This window comes from Balaenoptera borealis (assembly GCF_965194805.1).
Source record: "Balaenoptera borealis genome assembly, chromosome: 5".
In the NCBI taxonomy this organism is placed as follows: Eukaryota; Metazoa; Chordata; class Mammalia; order Artiodactyla; family Balaenopteridae; genus Balaenoptera; species Balaenoptera borealis.
In genome coordinates this window covers 135,116,035-135,133,005 of record NC_138862.1, presented here as the reverse complement: position 1 = coordinate 135,133,005, position 16,971 = coordinate 135,116,035, and the positions used below count along the sequence as shown (strand labels likewise).

General features: G+C 39.0%; 1 protein-coding gene across 6 annotated transcripts in view; it reads right to left on the bottom strand.

Moving 5' to 3' along the window:
* The window catches only part of PIK3R4 (phosphoinositide-3-kinase regulatory subunit 4), a 79,224-nt gene that overhangs the window by 8,213 nt on the left and 54,040 nt on the right, over window positions 1-16,971 (bottom strand). For 5 of the 6 annotated variants that reach the window (XR_014244818.1, XM_082392623.1, XM_082392621.1 and 2 more), the window contains one exon: window positions 2,997-3,161. The exons of the other annotated variant lie outside the window; for it this stretch is intronic. Coding sequence is in view for 4 of the 5 variants with exons in the window: in XM_082392623.1 (XP_082248749.1) it covers window positions 2,997-3,161 (165 nt within the window). In the remaining variant the exon portion in view is untranslated. The remainder of the gene's footprint in view (window positions 1-2,996; window positions 3,162-16,971) is intronic. 6 annotated transcript variants of the gene reach the window in all.

The following is a 16,971-nucleotide window of genomic DNA, read 5'->3' as shown; positions in this document are numbered from 1 at the left end:
CACTAATTTTAGGATCTGTGGACAAATCATGCCTGTGGTGTTCTATTTCCCTTGGTCCTTCTACGCTTATTAGAATTCTTCTCTACGGAAAAGCTGTCACTTCTCTGTCAGCTCGTCTCCGTCAGTATGGACTTGTGGACATTTATTTTATCCTCTGAGTTATGACCCAACACGGTCGTTGCCTCTTGTTGTTCAGCTTGCTCCAAGTCTGGCCATGGGACACTCTGTCAGGCTGGCTCAAATGCCCTTGCAATGTGCTCTTACTGACCAATTCCTAACCTTCTGGCATCACAGGATGCTCCAGACGCATCTTGTGTCTTCCCTGCCCAGGCTCTGGAATCAACGAGTTTTTCAAGGAGTCCTGGTTCCTTTTATTAGAGAATGGCATTTAAAACCTAGGTCTGTGAGCTAAGTGTTCATCGCTATGGGGGTGCCCCTGTGTCTAGTCCCTCTCTACGGCCAGAGCTAGGAAACATATTCTGTATACTACCCTCATGCACACAGACCCATCTCTATTTCTGTATCTATTTGTGTGTGTCTACATGTACGTGTGTGTATATATACATGTGTGTATACACATACACAAAGATGTATGTCATGAGTCATACTGATATCGAGTCCATACCGATATCTATCCAGCACCAGGCTTCAGTCCAGCCAGCCCCCTTTCCTTGTTTGTAATTCCTTTCCTCCAGTGAGAAACCTGGCTCACATTATCTACAATATGTTTACTTATTTATTCAACCCTAGTGTACAAATAAAGTCATTTTGGAATTATTAAACCATACCCCTGTGAAAAACAACCAACTAGAATACAACGTTTGAGCTCAGCTCCTTTTGTCATTAGCCTGCAGTTTTCCCAAGTTGTTCAGCTGCCTCCTTGATTCCCCTTACTCTTCCACGTGACTATGTGATTCACCTGTACAACAGTTAGACTGCCTGCCATAGGCTGCACTTTACCTCTCCCTCAATATCCTGGTTGCTTTGGGGTTTTTTTTTTTAATCTTATATACAGTAAAATTCATTTTGTGGTATACAGTTCTATGCATTATGACAAATCCATTTCATGTATCTTCTACCACAGAACTACACAGTACAATTCCACACCCCAAAATGTATCTTGTGCAGCCCCTTTGTAGTCACCCCCTACCCCTATCCCCAAGCTGTGGTAACCATGGATCTGTTTTCCTCCCTATAATTTCATGTTTTCCAGAATAGCATATAATTGGAAACACACTATAGCCTTTTAGGTCTGACTTCTTTCATTAGAAAAAAAGGATTTAAGATTTATCAATGTTGCTGCATGAATCCATAGTTTGTTCCCTTTTATTACTAATAATAGTGTAAAAAAACATTATTGATTCCTTTTTAAGTACTGTTCCAATCCTTGGATATACCTATTTTTTTTAAGCGGAGGCATTTTAAAACTAAAAAGAATACCATAAACATACTGGCCAGCCTCCTTGATCAGTACATATCATGCTTTTGCATACGCTACTCTTTCAGCTTTATCAAGGGTCAGCAAACATTTTCTAACACTGACTATATTCCCTAAAGTGATGGTGAAAAGTCCAAATGCCAAATAAATTGTGAAAAGGTGTCATAGATTCTAATTATTCAGAGTCATGGCAACAGCTGACCGGACTGAATGAAGGGCCCGTGCCTGGTTTCTTGGGAGCACCCCGCTGTCAGGCAGTGAAAGCTGAGCACCCTGGCACAATCTCCCACTCTAGGGAGTCGGTGTTGCTTACAGTAAAAACTGAACATTCGCAGTGAAAAGTGCTGTCAGCTTAGATGTTCTCCTGCACAAAATGTACACACTGCTGCCAGGGGTCACCACGCCACACATTTTGCCAACAGGTCTTTGTTAATTTACACGGAACTCCATAGGAATGCTGCTCTACAGCCACTCGCTGCTGAAATGACTTTAATTAAAGGTTATTATAATATGTCCTGGACAAAAGCTACCCAAGTCTGTTTAGTGAATGTGTTAAAAATAACATATTTTAATTTGCAAAGGCAAAACAAAGTAATGAACAAACAATAAAACAATACAAATAATAAAATCCCAGGTGACCCAACAATCACCCTTTTCTGCCTTAGCTACCCAATGGACGTGACTTATAATCCACTTAAACTGTAAGCATCTGTTCATTCTGCTTGCTTCCTGTGGGTCCACCACTATGTCTGCCCCACGCTACTCAACTACTCTGCTTTGGCTACATCTGGTGTCACCCCCTCCAGGCCTTCTTCCTTATCCACCTGCAAGCTGGCCCCCCATCCCTGTCACAGGGCACACTGTCACACTGCACTGAAATCATCTGTTCACTGGTCTGTCTCTCCCACTAGACTATGGTTTCTTAGAGAGTACAACACATCTTATTCGTTTCTGGAATTTTCATTGTGCAGCACATACTAGTCAGTTGAAAAATTATTCTGCTTGATCATAAATATCTTACCTTGCATGTGTTTAATCTACAGGCAACCACAATTTATAAGAAATGGAGGAAATTCTCAAATAAAACCAGCCAGGACCTTGTTTTTAAAATGATAAGCAAATCATCTGACTAAAACCTCTGCTCTGTGCTCCCTTCACCTCCAGAGGTTTTAATGCCAAGTAACAAAATGCTGACAACACTTGAATTTTCTTTAATGAAGAACACTCACATTTTGAAATCAGCCAGCCAGAGTTGAGACAGAAGATGTAACTGATAATTAGGTTATTCAGACAGATTCCAGATTGGGATGGGCCACAAGTTCAAAGCTGCCCTTCTGACCTTTTGACAAATTGGCAGAAAGTAATAGGCAGACATAGTTTCCTGAAACTATGTGTGATAGATTTGAGTTGGAAAAACAATTTTATTTATTTCATGTGCTTAAAAAAAGAAGTACATTCTCATAGGTCCTCAGTTGATCCAAACTCTATTAGAGAGGGAGGGTTAAATTATCACAGTACACTAAATGCAGTTTAAAAAACACAAAAGGTAGATAGATACCTGCTTTGTAGAGGATGAATTTTAGGAGACTTGGGCAGCTTAGAGGCCTCAATTCCAAGAAGCTGGACAGCACCATTATCAGACGCTATGGCTAAGTAGTGGGAACCCTGGCAGAATGTGAGTGTCTTGACACGTCCCCCTATTCGGCTATACGTAAGAATAGACCTGCACAAAAGAAAAGTAAGACTGCATTTCTGAAAAGCCACAAGAGTATCATTATTGCTGATATTAAATAACCACATGACTATTAACAAACAAAAAGTACTACTCTGAGGTCTGTTTCACTCCTTGACCTCGTAACAAAAACAATAATCCCCCTCAAAAGCACTGGTACAAAATCACCTTTTCTTCTGATATTTTTTAATGGCCATCTTCACACACTTCTCTCCGATCACAGAAAGACTGTCCATCCTCCTTTCCAGCTGGAACTCCCATAGTTGTGGCCCTGACCCAGTTCTCCTTCCTCTCTGCAATTCCTAAGCCCTACTCTTACCCCTGCAGTTATTTTATAATCCCTCAGATGCAGCCTGGCACAGCAGGAAAGGCACTGGCTTTGGAATCAAAGGGCTGAGTTCCACTTCTGACGACCCAAATGATCTAGGTCAAGCCATTAACCTGTTCTGCATTTCAGTTTACTCATTTATAAAACAAAGACTGCCCAATTTACGCAACTGGGACACAGTGTAAATAACATATGTCATAAAACATTCATTAATGCACAATATTATTATAATATTCAGTCTCTCCCACACACATTGACCTCTCAAGCTGCCTATCCTCCTTCTTTAAGTTCACTGCCAAGCTTCTTGACCATGACCTACACGGGGTGCCTGCCTCCCATCACCACAAAGTCCCTCCTTCATTGCCCTCCGCAAGGGCTGCATACTCAGCCTTCTAAGGGGCCGTTCCCCTAAAAGGTCACAAGCCCCTAATCACCAAATTTATTCATCTCTATCTTTTGTAATTTATTTAATTTTATTATACAAATTAACACATATTAAATATACAAAAATTATTGAAATACAGAAAAAAATACAGAAAAGTAAAACCATAATTCTACCACCCAGAGAGGAACACTATTGACATTTTCTTATATATCCTTCCCGAGTTTTCTATGCATATTACAATATATTCATATTTGCTTTTCAAATTAATATGGAATCATATTTTATATATTTTTAATTAATCATGCCTCTCTAGTTCACTTTTTGTTAATAGAAGCTTTGCTGAAATACAATTTGAATACCATAAAGTATAACATTTTAAAGTGTATAATTCAGTGACTTATGTAGCACTCATCAGTATTTCATCCCTTTTTGTGGCTAAGTAATATTCCAGTGTATGGATACACCACATTTGTTTATCTGTTCAGTAGCTGATAGACATTCTGGTTTCCACTTTTTGGCTTTTATGAATAATGCTACTATGAACACTCGTTTATAGATTTTCATGTGAACAAATGTTTTCAACTCTCTTGGGTTTATACCTAGGAATGAAACTGCAGGGTCATAAGGTACATCTATGTTTAGCATTTGAGAAACTGCCAACTTTTTTCCAAAGTTGCTGCATCGTTTTACATTCCTACCAGCAATGTACAAAGGTGCCAATTTCTCCACATCCTCTCCAGCAGTTATTGTCTTTTTGATTATAGCATTCTAGTGGGTGTGACGTGGTAACTCACTGTGGTTTTGATTTACATTTCCCTAATGATGTGGAATATCTTTTTTGTATACATATTGGTCCTATTTGGAGAGAAATCTACAATTACCCCTTTATATTCTTGGGAGAGTGGTTCCAGGACCCCCAGTGGATTCCAAAATCAGTGAATGCTCTACTCCCTTACAGTCAGCCCTCTGTATCCAAGGGTTCCATATCCACAGAAAATATTCTATCCATGGCTGACTGAATCTACAGAACCCACAGGTATGAAGGACCGACACTATCTGAATCCTCTGCTTTTTAATTGAGTTGTTTTTTTATTGTTGAGTTAAAAGAGCTCTTTACCAATTCAGGGCACTTAAACATATGATTTTAAAATATTTATCTCATTCTGTGGGCTTTCCTTTCGCTTTCTTGACAGTATCCTTTGAAGCACAAATGTTTACAATTTTGATGAAGTCACATCTATTTTTTGTCACTTGTGCTTTTTGATGGTATATTTCAGAAACTCTTGCCTAATCCAAGGTCATGAAGAACTACATGCTTATGTTTTCTTCAGTTTTATAGTTTAGCTCTTACATTTAGGTCCATGATCCATTTTGAAAAATTCTCTGCAAACTCATTCTTTTGCACGTGGCTGCCCAGTAATTGCTGCACCAGCTTTTCAGGCTATTCTATCCCCCATTCAACTGTCCTGGCACCCTTCTCAGAAAACAATGACCATAAATGCACTTCTGCATGTCAGTTCTAGCCCACTGATTAATATATTTATCCTTATGCCAGTAATACAGTGTCCTGACTGCTGTAGCTTCATAGCAAATCTGGAAGTGTGAGTTCTCAAACTTGGTTCTTTCCTAAATTTTACGACTGTTTTGGCTATTTAAGTCCTTTGCATTTCTTTATGAATTGTAGGATCAGAATGTCAATTTCTGCAGGACGAGGCAGCTGGAAATTTCATACGGATTTCATAGAATCTGAAGATCAATTGGGATGTCTCTCCACTTATTTAGGTCTTCTATAATTTCTCTTTTTTTTTATATCACTTCTTTCAATGATGTTTTACAGTTTTCACTATTCAAGTCTTGTACTATTTTGTTAAATTGATTCCTCAGTACTTTATTCTTTCTGATGCCACAGTAAATGGATGTGTTTCTTTTATTTCATCTTTGGATTGTTCAGTTAGCAAACAGAAATCCAATTGAGTTTTGTACACATAAACACAAGATAATCTTCTATTCTGCAACTTTGTGGAACTCATGTTAGTTCAAACAGGTTTTTCTTTTTTTTTTAACATCTTTATTGGAGTGTAATTACTTTACAATGTTGTGTTAGTTTCTGCTGTATAACAAAGTGAATCAGCTATATGTATACATATATCCCCATATCCTCTCCCTCTTGCGTCTCCCTCCCACCCTCCATATTCCACCCTTGTAGGCGGTCACAAAGCACAGTGCTGATTTCCCTGTGCTATGCAGCTGCTTCCCACTAGCTATCTATTTTACACTTGGTAGTGTATATATGTCAACGCTACTCTCTCACTTCATCCCAGCTTACCCCTCACCCTCTCCGTGTCCTCAAGACCATTCTCTACATCTGCGTCTTTATTCCTGTCCTGACCCTAGGTTCGTCAGAACCTTTTTTTTTTTTAGATTCCATATATATGTGTTAGCATACGGTATTTGTTTTTCTCTTTCTTACTTCACTCTGTATGACAGACTCTAGGTCCATTCACCTCACTACAAGTAACTCAATTTCATTTCTTTTTATGGCTAATATTCCACTGTATATATATGCAACATCTTCTTTATCCATCAGTCGATGGACATTTAGGTTGCTTCCATGTCCTGGCTATTGTAAATAGTGCTGCAATGAACATGGTGGTTTTGGATTATGGTTTTGTCAGGGTATATGCCCACTAGAGGCATTGCTGGGTCATATGGTAGCTCTACTTTTAGTTTTTTAAGGAACCTCCATACTGTTCTCCATAGTGGCTGTATCAATTTACATTCCCACCAACAGTGCAAGAGGGTTCCCTTTTCTCCACACCATCTCCAGCATTTATTGTTTGTAGATTTTTTTGATAATGGCCATTCTGACTGGTGCGAGGTAATACCTCACTGTAGTTCGGATTTTCATTTCTCTAATGATTAGTGATGTTGAGCATCCTTTCATGTGTTTGTTGGCAAACTGTATATCTTCTTTGGAGAAATGTCTATTTAGGTCTTCTGCCCATTTTGTGATTAGGTTATTCGTTTTTTTGATATTGAGCTGCATGAGCTGCTTGTATACTTCGGAGATTAATCCTTTGTCAGTTGCTTCACTTGCAAATGTTTTCTCCCATTCTGAGGGTTGTCTTTTCATCTTCTTTATGGTTTCCTTTGCTGTGCGAAAGCTTTTAACTTTCATTAGGTCCCATTTGTTTATTTTTCTTTTTATTTCCATTTCTCTAGGAGGTGGGTCAGAAAGGATCTTGCTGTGATTTATGTGATAGGGTGTTCTGCCTGTGTTTTCCTCTAAGAGTTTGATAGTGTCTGGCCTTACATTTAGGTCTTTAATCCATTTTGAGTTTATTTTTCTATACGGTGTTAGGGAGTGTTCTAAGTTCATTCTTTTACAGCTGTCCAGTATTCCCAGCACAACTTACTGAAGAGGCTGTCTTTTCTCCACTGTACATTCTTGCCTCCTCTATTAAAGATAAGGTGACCATGTGCATGGGTTTATCTCTGGGCTTTCTATCCTCTTCCATTGATCTATATTTCTATTTTCATGCCAGTACCATGTTGCCTTGATTACTTTAGCTTTGTACTATAGTCTGAAGTCAGGGAGCCTGATTCCTCCAGCTCCGATTTTCTTTCTCAAGATTGCTTTGGTTATTCGGGGTCTTTTGTGTTTCCATAAAAATTGCGAAATTTTTTGTTCTAGTTCTGTGAAAAATGCCATTGGTACTTTGATAGGGATTGCATTGAATCTGTACATTGCTTTGTGTAGTACAGTCATTTTCACAATGTTGATTCTTCCAATCCAAGAACATGGTATATCTCTCCATCTGTTGGTATCGCCTTTAATTTCTTTCATCAGTGTCTATTTTTTCTGCATACAGGTCTTTTGTCTCCTTAGGTAGGTTTATTATCAGGTATTTTATTCTTTTTGTTGCAAAGGTAAATGGGAGTGTCTCCTTAACTCTTTCAGATTTTTCATCATTAGTGTATAGGAATGCAAGAGATTTCTGTGCATTAACTTTGTATCCTGCTACTTTACCAAATTCATTGATTAGCTATAGTAGTTTTCTGCTGGCATCTTTAGGATTCTCTATGTATAGTATCATGTCATCTGCAAACAGTGACAGTTTTACTTCTTCTATTCCAATTTGGATTCCTTTTATTTCTTTTTCTTCTCTGATTGCTGTGGCTAAAAATTCCAAAACTGTGTTGAATAATAGTGGTGAGAGTGGGCAACCTTGTTTTGTTCCTGATCGTAGAGAAAATGGTTTCAGTTTTCCACCACTGAGAACAATGTTGGCTGTGGGTTTGTCATATACGGCCTTTATTATGTTGAGGTAGGTTCCCTTTATGCCTACTTTCTGGAGAGTTTTTATCATAAATGGGTGTTGAATTTTGTCAAAAGCTTTTTCTTCACCTACTGAGATTATCATATGGTTTTGCTCCTTCAATTTGTTAATATGGTTTATCACATTGATTGATTTTCGTATATTGAAGAATCCTTACATTACTGGGATGATAAACCCCACTTGATCATGGTGTATGACCCTTTTAATGTGCTGTTGGATTCTGTTCGCCAGTATTTTGTTGAGAATCTTTGCATCTATGTTCATCAGTGGTATTGGCCTGTAGTTTTCTTTTCTTGTGACATCTTTATCTGGTTTTGGTATCAGGGTGGTGGTGGCCTTGTAGAATGAGTTTGGGAGTGCTCCTCCCTCTGCTATATTTTGGAAGAGTTTGAGAAGAACAGATGTTAGCTCTTCTCTAAATATTTGATAGAATTCGCCTGTGAAGTCACCTGGTCCTGGGCTTTTGTTTGTTGGAAGATTTTTAATCACAGTCTCAATTCAGTGCTTGAGATTGGTCTGTTGATATTTTCTATTTCTTCCTGGTTCTGTCTCGGAAGGTTGTGCTTTTCTAAGAATTTGTCCATTTCTTCCAGGTTATCAATTTTATGGGCATATAGTTGCTTATAGTAATCTCTCATGCCCCTTTGTATTTCTGCAATGTCAGTTGTTACTTCTCCTTTTTCATTTCTAATTCTGTTGATCCGAGTCCTCTCCCTTTTTTTTCTTGACGAGTCTGGCTAACGGTATATCAATTTGGTTTATCTTCTCAAAGAACCAGTGTTTAGTTTTATTGATCTTTGCTACTGTTTCCTTCATTTCTTTTTCATTTATTTCTGATCTGATCTTTATGATTTCTTTCCTTCTGCTAACATTGGGGTTTTTTTGTTCTTCTTTCTCTAGTTCCTTTAGGTGTAAGGTTAGGTTGTTTATTTGAGATGTTTCTTGTTTCTTGAGGTAGGATTGTATTGCTATAAACTTCTCCCTTAGGACTGCTTTTGCTGCATCCCATAGGTTTTGGGTCGTTGTGTTTTCATTGTCATCTGTTTCTAGGTGTTTTTTGATTTCCTCTTTGAGTTCTTCAGTGATCTCTTGATTATTTAGTAGTGTATTGTTTAGCCTCCATGTGTTTGTATTTTTTACAGATTTTTTCCTGTGACTGATATCTAGTCTCATAGCATTGTGGTTGGAAAAGGTACTTGATACGATTTCAATTTTCTTAAATTTACCAAAGCTTGATTTGTGACCCAATATATGATCTATCCTGGAGAATGTTCCAAGAGCACTTGAGAAGAAAGTGTATTCTGTTGTTTTTTGATGGAATGTCCTATAAATGTCAATTAAGTCCATCTTGTTTAATGTGTCATTTAAAGCTTGTGTTTCTTTATTTTCATTTTGGATGATCTGTCCATTGGTGAAAGTGGGGTGTTAAAGTCCCCTAGTATGATTGTGTTACTGTCAATTTCCCCTTTTATGGCTGTTAGTATTTGCCTTATGTATTGAGGTGCTCCTATGTTGGGTGCATAAATATTTACAATTGTTATATCTTCTTCTTGGATTGATCCCTTGATCATTATGTAGTGTCCTTCTTTGTCTCTTGTAATAGTCTTTATTTTAAAGTCTATTTTGTCTGATATGAGAATTGCTACTCCAGCTTTCTTTGGATTTCCATTTGCATGGGATATCTTTTTCCATGCCCTCACTTTCAGTCTGTATGGGTCCCTAGGTCTGAAGTGGGTCTCTTGTAGACAACATATATATGGGTTTTGTTTTTGTATCCATTCAGCCTGTCTATGTCTTTTGGTTGGAGCATTTAATCCATTTATATTTAAGGTAATTAGCAATACGTATGTTCCTATTACCATTTTCGTAATTGTTCTGGGTCTCTTTTTGTAGATCTTTTCCTTCTCTTGTGTTTCCTGCCTAGAGAACTTCCTTTAGCATTTGTTGTAAAGCTGGTTTGGTGGTGCTGTATTCCCTTAACGTTTGCTTGTCTGTAAAGCTTTTAATTTCTCCAACGAATCTGAATGAGATCCTTGCTGGGTAGAGTACTCTTGGTTGTAGGTTTTTTCCTTTCATCATTTTAAATATGTCCTGCCACTCCCTTCTGGCTTGCAGAGTTTCAACTGACAGATCAGCTATTAACTTTACAGGGATTCCCCCTGGTATGTTATTTGTTGCTTTTCCCTTGCTGCTTTTAATATTTTTTCTTTGTATTTAATTTTTGATAGTTTGATTACTATGTGTCTTGGCATGTTTCTCCTTGGATTTATCCAAGGGGAAGTATGGGACTCTCTGTTCTTCCTGGACTTGACTATTTCCTTTCCTATGTTAGGGAAGTTTGCAACTATAATCTCTTCAAATATTTTCTCAGTCCCTTTCTTTTTCTCTTATTCTTCTGGGACCCGTAGAATTCGAATGTTGGTACATTTAATGTTGTCCCAGAGGTCTCTGAGACTGTCCTCAATTCTTTTCATTCTTTTTTCTTTATTCTGCTCTGCAGTAGTTATTTCCACTCTATCTTCCAGGTCACTTATCCATTCTTCTGCCTCAGTTATTCTGCTATTGAGTCCTTCTAGAGAATTTTAAATTTCATGTATTGTGTTGTTCATCATTGTTTGTTTGCTCTTTAGTTCTTCTAGGTCCTTGTTAAACGTTTCTTGTATTTTCTCCATTCTATTTCCAAGATTTTGGATCATCTTTACTATCATTACTCTGAATTCTTTTTCAGGTAGACTGCCTATTTCGTTTTCATTTGTTTGATCTGGTGGGTTTTTACCTTGCTCCTTCATCTGCTGCATATTTGTCTGTCTTCTTATTTTGTCTAACTTACTGTGTTTGCGGTTTCATTTTCGCAGGCTGCAGGTTCGTAGTTCCCATTGTTTTTGGTGTCTGCCCCCAGTGGGTGAGGTTGGTTCAGTGGCTTGTGTAGGCCTCCTGGTGGAGGGGACTGGTGCCTGTGTTCTGGTGGATGGGGCAGGATCTGGTCTTTCTGGTGGGCAGGGCTGCATCCAGTGGTGTGTTTTGTGGTGTCTGTGAAATTAATATGATTTTAGGCAGCCTCTCTGCTAATGGGTGAAGTTGTGTTCCTGTCTTGCTAGTTGTTTGGCATGGGGCGTCCAGCACTGGAGCTTGCTGGCCATTGGGTGGAGCTGGGTCTTAGCGTTGAGATGGAGATCTCTGGGAGAACTCTCGCCTATTGATATTACATGGGGCTGGGAGGTCTCTGGTGGTCCAATGTCCTGAACTCAGCTCTCCCACCTCAGAGGCTAAGGCCTGACACCAGGCTGGAGCACCAAAACCCTGTCAGCCACATGGCTCAGAAGAAAAGGGAGAATAAAAGAAAGAAAAAAAATTAAAAATAAATAAAAAAAATTAATAAAATTAAAATATTTTTTTAAAATAGAGCAACCAAACCAATAACCAAATCCACCAATGATAACAAGCGCTAAAGACTAAACTAAGATAAATGTAAGAATCAGAAACAAATCAGTCACAGACAGCAAACCCCAAGTCTACAGTTGCTCACAAAGTCCACCAATTTGGGGATGATTTGTTGTCTATTCAGATATTCCGCAGATGCAGGGTACATCAAGTTGATTGTGGGCATTTAATCCGCTGCTCCTGAGGCTGCACGGAGAGATTTCCCTTTCTCTTCTTTGTTCGCACAGCTCCCGGGGTTCCACTTTGCATTTGGCCCCACCTCTGTGTGTAGGTCGCCCTCAGGCATGTGTTCCCACCCAGAGAGAAGGGGGTTAAAGCAGTGGCTGATTAGGGGACACTTGCTCATTCAGGCCAGGGGGAGGGAGGGGTACAGTAGTTATAATTGGAATGCGGGGCGAGCCTGTGGCAGCAGAGACCAGCATGATGTTGCAACAGCCTGAGGCGCACCATGTGTTCTCCTGGGGAAGTTGTCCCTGGATCACGGGACCCTGGCAGTGGCGTGCTGCACAGGCTCCCCGGAGAGCGTGGATAGTGACCTGTGCTTGCACACAGGATTCTTGGTGGCTGCAGCAGCAGCGTTAGCAGTCCATGCCTGTCTCTGGGGTCCCAGCTGATAGCTGTGGCTCATGCCCATCTCTGGAGCTCATTTAAGCGGTGCTCTGCCTTCTGTGGGCAGACAGGGGAGGAATCCACTCTCCTCCCGCACCCCAAAACAATGGTCTCTTACCTCTTAGTCAGGTCCAGACTTTTTCTCAGACTCCCTCCCGGCTAGCTGTGGCACACTAGCCCCCTTCAGGCTGTCTTCACGCAGCCAACCCCAGTCCTCTCCCTGGTGTCTGACCTCCAAAGCTGGAGCCTCAGCTCCCAGCCCCACCCGCCCCGGCAGGTGAGCAGACAAGTCTCTCAGGCTGGTGAGTGCTCGTTGGCACCGATCCTCTGTGTGGGAATCTCTCCGCTTTGACATCTGCACCCCTATTGCGGTGCTCTCCTCCATAGCTACGAAGTTTCCCCCCCGCCCAGCCCCCATCTCCACCAGTGAAGGGTTTTCCTAGTGTGTGGCAACTTTTCCTCCTTCACAGCTCCCTCCCAGTGGTGCAGGTCCTGACCCTATTCTTTTGTCTGTTTTTTCTTTTTCTTTTGCCCTACGCAGGTATATGGGGATTTTCTTGCCTTTTGGGAAGTCTTAGGTCTTCTGCCAGCGTTCAGTAGGTGTTCTGTAGGAGTTGTTCCACATGTAGATGTATCTTTGATGTATTTGTGGGGAGGAGGGTGATCTCCACGTCTTACTCCTCTGCCATCTTGAAGGTCCCTCCGTTTTTTCTTTTTATTGCTTAAGACAGTCTATATACAGGATCATACTGTCAGCTAATAGTTTTACTGCTTCCTTTCCAATCTGCATGCCTTATATTTCTTTTCCTTATCTAACTGTCCCACCAAGAACCTCCAGTACAATGCTGAATGAAAGCAGTGAGAGTGGACATTCTTATCTGGCTCACCTTAGGGGAAAGCTTTCAGTCTTTCACCGTCAAGTATGATGTTATCGGGCTTTTCATAGATGTCCTTATCAGTACTCATCTATAACTAGTTTGTTGAATTGTTTTTAATCATAAAAGGGTGTTAGATTTTACCAAATGTTTTCTGAGAGTCTTTTGAGATCATATGTGGTCTTCATCCTTTACTCTATTAATATGATATATTCACTGATTGATTTTCATATGTTGAAAAGCGTTTGCATTCTTGGGATAATCGGCACTTGGTCATGGTATATAATCCTTTATTATGTTGAATTCAGTTTACTAGTATTTTGTTGAGGATTTTAATGCCCATATTAACTATGGGTCTTGGTCTGCTGTTTTCTTGTGATATATTTGTCTGGTTGTGGTATCAGGGTAACACTGGCCTTATAGAATGATTTAGGAAATGTTCCCTCATCTATTTTTTGAAAAAGTTTTTGAAGGATGGGTGTTAATTCATGAAGCATTTGGTAGAATTCACCATGAAGCCATCTCAGCCTGGGTTTTTCTTTGTGGGAAGTTTTTCTTTTACTTACTAATTTAATCTTTTGTTTTAGGTCTATCCCGAATTTCTATTTGTTCTTGATTCACTTTTGACAGGTTGTATCTCTCTAGGAATCTAATCCGTCCATTTCATCTAGGTCATTTAATTTGTTGGCATACAGCTGTTCGTAGTATTCCTCGGTGCTCCATAGTAGTGTACTCAACAGTAACATCCCCTCTTCCATTCCTAATTTTAATAATTTGAGTCCTCTCCCTTTTTTTAATTGGTTATTGTAGAAAAGCTTTGTTAATTTTGATCTTCCCAAAGAACTTTTGCTTTTGTTGGTTTTTCACCTTTATTTTCTATTCCCTATTTCATTTGTTTCCTCTTTAGTCTTTATGATTTCCTTCCTTCTACTTGCTTTGGGTTTACTTTGCTCTTCTTTTTCTAGACTTTTAAGGTTAAGGCTAAGTTACTGATTTATGATCTTTCTTCTCTTTAAATACAGATGTGTATAGATATAAATTTCTCTTTGAACACTCCTTTAACTGCATCCCTAAGTTTTGGTATGCTGTGTTTTCATTTTCAATCATCTCAAAATATTCTCTAGTTTCCCTTTGAACCACTGCTTATTTTGCCATGTGTTGCTTAATCTCCACATACCTGTGAATTTTCCAAACTGCTTTTTGTTACTGATACCTAGTTTCATTCCACTGTGGTTAAAGAACATATATGTTGATATGGCTCAGTGCCTTTAAATTTATTGAAGCTTGTTTTCTGTCCTAGATATGATTTAACCTGGAAGTGTTCCATGTGCCCCTGAGAAGAATGTGTATTCTGCTGTAGTTGGGTGGAGCGTTCTATAGTTTTACGTTAGAGCTGGTGGGTCTGCAGTGTTGTTCAAGTCTTCTACTGCCTTGTTGATCCATCTATAATGAAAGCAGAGTACTGAAGTCTCCAACTATTACTGTTGAATTGTCTATTTTCCCCTTCAATTCTGTCAGTTTTTTCTCCATTCAGGGGCTCTGCTGTTGGTGGCATTTGTTTGTAATTGTTATGTTTTCCTGATGCACTGATGCTTTTGTCATTACAAAATGTCCTTGTCTGTCTCTAGTATCAATTTTTGTGTTAAAATTTATTCTGTCTGATATTAGCATAGCCACTCCAGCTCTCTTTTAGGAACTGTCTGCATGAAGTATCTTTTTCTTCAGTCCTTTTACTCTCACACTGTATCTTTGAATCTAAAGTGTTGTCTCTTGTGGACAACACATAGTCATATCATATTTTGTCATACTTTCTGCCAGCTCTGCTTTTTTACTACATTTAATGGAATTACCAATAAGGTAGGACTTATGTTTGACATTTTGCTATTTGTTTTCTCTGTGTCTTACATGGTTTTTTTTTTTTTTTTCTGGTTGTTGTTGCTCTTCTATTCCACCACTGCTGTCTTCTTTTGTGTTAAAAAGATATTTTCTAGTACACCATTTTAATTCCCTAGTTTCTTTTACTATGTGTTTTTTGTGTTTTACTAAATGTTTCTAAGTGTTTCTTTTAGTGGTTTCCCTGGGAAATACAATTAACGTCTAAAACCAATCAGATTAATACCAACTTTGCTCCAATATATCTATCTGTTCCCTCCTCCCTTGTCTGTACTATTAATGTAATACAAATTACACCTTTATATATTATAAGCCCATCAACACAGTTTTATAATTATTTCTTTATATAGTCTTCTCTCAAATCAGACAGCAGGTAAAAAGAGTTACAGAAAAATATAATTTGTACTGTCTTATATTCACTCATGTATCTACCTTTACCCCATGCTCTTTATTTCTTCATGTGGTTCAAGTTAGTCTCATGTCCTTTCCTTTCAGCACAACAGACTCTTTTTAGTGTTTCTTTTAGGGAAAATCTGCTAACAATAAATTCCCTATTTTTATTTAACTTGGAATGTCTTCATTTCTCCTTTGTTTCTGAAAGACAATTCTGCTGGATATAGAATTATTGACAGTCTTTTTCTTTCAAGATTCTGAATACATCATCCCACTGACTTCCAGGCTCCATCATTTTCTGATGGAATGTCAGCTATTAACCTTACTGAAGATCCCTTGTACGAGATGAGTCACATTTCTCTGCTGCTTCAAAATTTTCTCTGTGTCTTTCATCAATTTGCCTATAATGTCTCTAGTATGGCTCTCTTTGATCTTTATCCTACTTGGAGTTCGTTGGGCTTCTCAGATGTGCAGATTAATGTTTTTTGTCAAATCTGGGGGAGTTTCAAACCACTTTTTCTTCAAATATTCTTTCTGCTCCTTTTTCTCTCTCCTTGCCTTCTGGGACTCCTATCATGCGTATGTTGGTTCCACAGGTCTCTGAGGCTCTGTTCAGTTTTCTTTATTCTTTTTTAGTTTTTATACCTCTGAATGGATGGCAAACTGATCTATCGTCAAGTCCCTGTTTTTTTCTCTTGCCAGTTGAAATCTGCTGTTCAACCCTGAATTTTTCGTTTCAGTTATTATACTTTTCAACTCCAGGATTTCTGTTTATCATTTCTATCCCTTTGACATTATCTATTTGTTGAGACATTTTTCTCATACTTTCCTTTCAACCCTTTAGACATGGTTTCTTCTAATTCTTTGAACATATTTTTAGTCACTAATTTAAAGTCATTGTCTAGTAAGTCCAATGTCTGGGATCAGTGAGGTACTGTCTCTATTACCTGCATTTTTTCCTGTGTATAGGACACACTTTCTGATTTCTTTGCCTGACCTGCAATTTTTGTCCAAAACTGGACATTCTAATTGATATGTATCAACTTCGGAAATAATATACCAATGTTGTTGCTGTTTGCTTAGTGACTTGCCTGGACTAATTCTACAAAGTCTGTATTCTTTCTCATGTGTGGCCACTGAACTCTTTGTTCAGTTAGATTAGTGGTCAGCTAATGACATTTCCTTACATCTCATGAATTGATAAGGGCTCCAGCCTTTGCTGAGGCTCTCTGTGCTCGCTGTGGCACACCTTCAGCAAAGCAGTTTACAACTTGGCCTTATCCTTCATTTCCTGCTTGCACAGAGTCTCAAGGTCAGCCAGAGGTGAGAATCTGGGGTCTCCTCAGTTCTTTCTTGGCCTTGTGCACAACCGTGCAAGTGCATGTGGTCTTACAGATACTCATGAATACATCCAAACTTTTCAAAAGGCCCCTACTGATATCTCACTCTTGCTTTAAAGTTTTTTGTCAGCCTCTTATGAGCTACAACTGGGAATGCCACCTCAGGCAGCTGCAATGTTAAACAAATACCACCAATA